Source organism: Pteropus vampyrus, unplaced genomic scaffold (assembly GCF_000151845.1).
Source record: "Pteropus vampyrus isolate Shadow unplaced genomic scaffold, Pvam_2.0 Scaffold392, whole genome shotgun sequence".
Classification (NCBI taxonomy): Eukaryota; Metazoa; Chordata; class Mammalia; order Chiroptera; family Pteropodidae; genus Pteropus; species Pteropus vampyrus.
In genome coordinates, this window is record NW_011889173.1 from 426,319 (window position 1) to 431,921 (window position 5,603).

General features: G+C 44.6%; 1 protein-coding gene across 1 annotated transcript in view; it reads right to left on the bottom strand.

Moving 5' to 3' along the window:
- The window catches only part of SLC22A2 (solute carrier family 22 member 2), a 32,749-nt gene that overhangs the window by 3,565 nt on the left and 23,581 nt on the right, over nucleotides 1-5,603 (bottom strand). Inside the window, exon 10 of the mRNA XM_011380366.1 lies at nucleotides 3,988-4,087. Within this exon, the coding sequence (XP_011378668.1) occupies nucleotides 3,988-4,087 (100 nt within the window). The remainder of the gene's footprint in view (nucleotides 1-3,987; nucleotides 4,088-5,603) is intronic.

Here is a 5,603-nt window from a genome sequence, read left to right on the forward strand (position 1 = left end):
ACAGCAGTGACAGCAGCGGTGGGAGCAGCAATAATAGCAGTGACAGCAACAATGACGGTGACAATAGCAGCAATAGCAGTAGGAGCCACAGCAGTAGCAACAACAGTGACAATAACGGCAACAGCAGCAACAGCAGTGACGATAACAACGACAGCAGCAAGAACAGGAGCAGCATCAACAGCAACAGCGACAACCGTGAAAGCAGGAATAGCAATAGCAACGACTGCAGCAGCAACAGCAGGAGCAGCAGTGGCAACAGAAGCAGTGACAGCAGCAGTGACAGCAGCAACAATAACAACAGCAGGAATGACAGCGACAACAGCAGCAACAACAACAATAGTAACAGCAGCAGCAGCAGCAACAACAAAAGCAGCAATAACGACAAAAATAGCAGCAACAACAGTAACAGCGTCAATAAAAGCAAAAATAGGAGCAGCAGTGACAGCAGTGACAGCAACAACAGCAACAACGATAACAACAGCGGGAACAATAACAGCAGTGACAGCAGCGGTGGCAGCAGTGACAACAGCAGCAATAACAACAATAAAAATAGCAGCAGCAGCAGCAGCAACAAAAACAGGAGCAGCATCAACGACAGCAGTGACAACAATAACAGCAACAACAAAAGTTGGAACAACAGCAGCAACAGCAACAATGACAGTGACAATAGCAGCAATAACAGTAGGAGCAACAGTGACAATAACAGCAATGGCAGCAACGGCAGTGACGATAACAACGACAGCAGCAAGAACAGGAGCAGCATCAACAGCAACAGCGACAACAACAACAGCAAAAATGGCAACAGCGGGGACAACAACGGCGGCAACGAGAACAACGGTGGGAACGACAGCAGCAACAACAGCAGCAGCAGCAACAACAGCAGCAACAACAACAACAGCAGCAACAACAACAGCAGGAACAACAAAAGTAAGAACAGCAGCAGCAGCAGTAACGGCAACAGCAACGGCAGCAACAATAGCAACAACAGTAGCAGCAGCAACAGCAGGAGCAGCAACAACAGTAACAGAAACAATAGCAATAACAGTGTCAATAAAAGCAAAAATAGCAGTGACATCAGTGACAGCAGTGACAGCAGCGGTGGGAGCAGCAATAATAGCAGTGACAGCAACAATGACGGTGACAATAGCAGCAATAGCAGTAGGAGCCACAGCAGTAGCAACAACAGTGACAATAACGGCAACAGCAGCAACAGCAGTGACGATAACAACGACAGCAGCAAGAACAGGAGCAGCATCAACAGTAACAGCGACAACAACAACAGCAAATATGGCAACAGCGGGAACAACAACAGCAAATATGGCAACAGCGGGAACAACAACAGCAACAATAGCAGCAACAAAAGCAGTGACAGCAACAGCAGCAGCAATAACAACAACAAAAATAGCAGCAGCAACAGCAACAGCAATAACAGCAACAGCATCAACAACAGCAAAAATGGCAACAGCGGGAACAACAACGGCGGCAACGAGAACAACGGTGGGAACAGCAGCAACAACAGCAGCAGCAACAACAGCAGCAGCAGCAACAGCAGCAGGAACAACAAAAGTAAGAACAGCAGCAGCAGTAACGGCAACAGCAACGGCAGCAACAATAGCAACAACAGTAGCAGCAGCAAAAGCAGTAGCCATGACGACAGTGGCAATAACAGCAGCAGCAGCAGCAACAGCAGTGACAACAACGACAGCAGCCAACAACAGCAGCAGCAGCAGCAACAACAACAACAATTGTAACCGCAACAGCGGCCACCTGGACCGAGCGGTAACCGCGTGCAGCCCCGCGCTGGGCACCGCACTGTCATCGTCCTGCTCGTGAACCCAGCGGCGGGACGTGCACACGGGCCCTGCACTCTGGTTGCCAGGACTAGAACCTTGACTCTGTCACTTCCTGGCTGTGTGACTTTGGACAAGTCCTTTAATCTCTTGCCTTGTCTTGTTTCAAAGCATGTTAATAATGACACCTGTTCCCGAGGGTCGTTGCCGGGGTTAAATGAGGTTGTACAGGAGCAGGGCTGGGGACACACTGGTCGAAAGCACTTAATAAATATTAGCTACTGTGACCCAACTTTACAGACAAGGAAACAGGTCGAAGAGATGAAATAGAGTATACGTAAGTCGAAAAGCTAATTTTGCAATTCGGAGGGGCTTGGTGCCCTGGGAGGTGGGGAGGGGCTTCCTGCCTGACCCTGCTCCCCCTGCTCTCCCTCGGCATGTGACACTCACCTGGGGTCGGCTCTCCATTCTGCATGCCCGACCGCCATGGCGGTGCCAGGTGCAGTCTGCCCCTTGTTCCCGGGCACCTGTGTCTCGTGCGGGCTGTCCCTCATCCTTCTCTGCAGGTGGACCCTTTATCCAGCTGGGCCTCAGCCCTTGTCCTCACACTCACTGTCTCTCTGCAATGCCCTAAGCTTTCCACAGGCCTGTCTGTCTTCTAGCTTTGAAAAGTGAACTGGGTCAAGTAATACAGAAAACGGAAAAGTGAAAATCCTCGCAGAAGTATTTGTAGAGCACATCAAATAGACAGAATGTAAACTAACAGAATTCATTTTAAAAATAGCTCTCGATCTTACTTTAAACCAGCCTGATGAAAATGAAAAACTCTTACAAGTTTAGGTGTGCGTGTATATGACTGAGCAGCCCCTTCCCTGTCTCAAAATGTACAGAACATATTTTAAAATTTGATTTCCAATAAGTCATCTGGGTACATATTTTCTGTTTTATAGAACAGCTATGAAAATTTTTATGACTAGTAACAGTGGAGGGTGGATAAATTAAATAAAAATATCTAAGCACGCTGCACACACAAAGCTGTGGGGAGTGTGTCATATTTATTTAGGATTTTTGCTTACTTTTTGAAGAGGTTCATACGGTTCAAAATTCAGAAAGTACAAAAAAGTATGCACTGAAAAGCCTCCCTCCGATAATCTTTGGTTCTTGCGTATCCTCCCAGAAACACAAGTAAATATATGTATATATATTTAATACATATATATATTTTTTCGCTTTTCCCCCACCAATGGTGGAATTTATACCTTATTTTGCTTTTTTTCATTAATAGTATGTCTTGGAGAACTCCCCTGATCAGTGTATATAAAGCTGTCTCTTCCTTTTCTAATGGCTGTATGGCATTTTATTGAATGACATACCATAATTTATATAACTAGTCTTCTGATCAATGGGCATTTAGGTTGTTTCCAGTCTTTTGCTACATAAACGATCTGCCTTAAAAGGTAATTTTGTACCTATGTCATTTTGTACATGTAAATTCCTAGAAGTGTGGAATTATTGAGTAAAAGGAAACGCACAATTGTGATTTTTGTACTATTGTCATATTGCCTGTTATAGAGGTTTCAAATTTGTACCCCTACTCGATGTTTCTATCCTAACACATATGTTAGCCAGCTGTTTGACCTTCAGCAACCCGGGCGACATTAGTGCAGTGTTCATTTGTACTTCCCTTATTATAAAGAGGGTGGAGCATGTTTTCATACATTTAGAGCTGTTTGTATTTTCACTGAATTATCTGTTCGCACCCTTCGTTCATTGCTTTCTGTGTTGTGGTCGCTCTTATGGATTTGTTACAGCTCTTTATATATCGGGGAAATTAGCCCCTTGTAGGGAAGTAAATATTTTCTCTAAGTTTACTATTAAGCTTATGGTAGTTTTTTAATGTGGAATTTTAAATTTTTATAAAGGCAAATTTATTGATTTTTTTTTTTTTTTACGAGTCCTGGATTTTCGGCCATATTTACAAAGACCTTCCCGACTATGAAAGCATAAAGGTATTTTTTTTATAGTATCTTCATTATTTTACTGTTTCTCTTTTTGTACTCAAGTCGGATTTTGATCGAATCGATCTCAGTGTGTGGTGTGAGGTACAGATTCAACCTCACCTTTCTTTCCAACTGGCCACAGAGTTGGCCCCCACCCCCCGGGCATGGGATAGCTCACTGAGGAATTTCGGTCCTACCTCTGCATGTTCTCAACCTCATCGACGGTCTCAGGCAGAGTCTTCCCTTTGGTCTCTGGCAGCAGCAATACCAACCCTGCAGCTACCAAGCCAACCACCGCTGAAAGACAAACAGGTGTAGATCACGTTGGGAACAGAAACAAGCTCTGTAATTAGAGCTCCCCTTACTCCTTAAAAATTTTTTTTTTGGCGTGTGCGATTTCTTAGACTTATGAATTTCTTGCCATCTGCTGGCCCTAATTCTCCATCGTAAATATTTTGCCGATCTCAAACTCCGTTGGATTACAATTCCTTATAGGGAAATGAAATACTTCACATTTTGAGTCAAAGCTATTCTAGGCTAGAGGACACCGTCACACTGTAAAGAGTTTGGAGTTAGGAAAGAACTCTGGGGGGAAAACAAAAAGTCAACTCTAAGAAAAGAAAGAACAGAACCCTGCCAATATAAAGCACTTAGTGATGAAAATGTGCCAGAAACTTGGGTCAGTACTGGCGAACAAAAGTAACGAATCACATATTACTCCATAGCAGCATTAAAAAGTGTAGCCAGGACTTTGAATTCGCATGTAGATGTTCAATAAATTCCTGTTCTTTTTTTTTTCTTAGTTTCCAGCTCTAAAATTTTGCGTATGCTGGGGGGTAAGAGTAAATATTATGGTGTTTTTGTTTCTTTAAATTCCCATTAAAGTTTTGGGATGTTAAGGTTCCATTTTTATATGTTTTTCTATAATAGAATGCGGGAGGTGGGATGCAGGTTCTTCACTAGTTCTGGAGTGTCAGAGAAATGTGCACTGGACTCCATTTCCGTGCTCTTAAAAGATGGCAGGAACGGAGGCCACAGAGTGCGGTGGCTGCGGCTCTGGGCGCCTGGTCCCAGTTCAGACACCCACTCTACTGGTCTTAGAGCCCTGGGACGGACGTTCTGCTGTCTTCCCCGAGGCTCCAGGCTCCCCTACATAAAGTGGGGTGAAATGCCCACCTCGCCGGCTTGTTCTGAGGCGGAAATGAGTTTCTGTTCGTTAAAGTGCTTAGAACATGGCATGAACTAAATAGCCAGCCTCTCCAGATCTCTCCAAACCCCTGACGATGTGCTTGGTTGTAACTCATTCCAACCGTAAACACATTCCAGCTGGCTGGCTCTCTAACGTGAGTGAATTCTGAAGAGAATACAATGGACTATTCAAATTATCACCCCTTCAGCATCTTACATCTGCAAAGATGCGCCAATTAACCGAGATTTCCCTTCTGCTTACTCAGCTGTACTTGTTCGTTGGCGCCTTGATTTTCTGGCTTCTAGATTTCTGCTTCTGGCTATTTCAAGACCACAATTAGCACACCATGATTGTGGGGAAAAGAGAGGGAAAGAAGTTACAATGTAAAACGATCACTTTTGCTTCCTGCTAGCTACTCAGATTAAAGGTCGGTGAGAGAAGATGGAGCTAGTAGCGAAAATAAATGGGGAATTGTCATAGCGATTCCTCGAAATGTCGAAATGCAGTTAAAATCCTTTGTCTTTTCCAGGGGAAGGCGAAGGCGAAGGCTGAGGGAGGGTCAGCAGTGGTCCGTCTGCGTCTGGACTCTGCGTGGTTTTGTTACGTGGTACTTAGAGACACCCG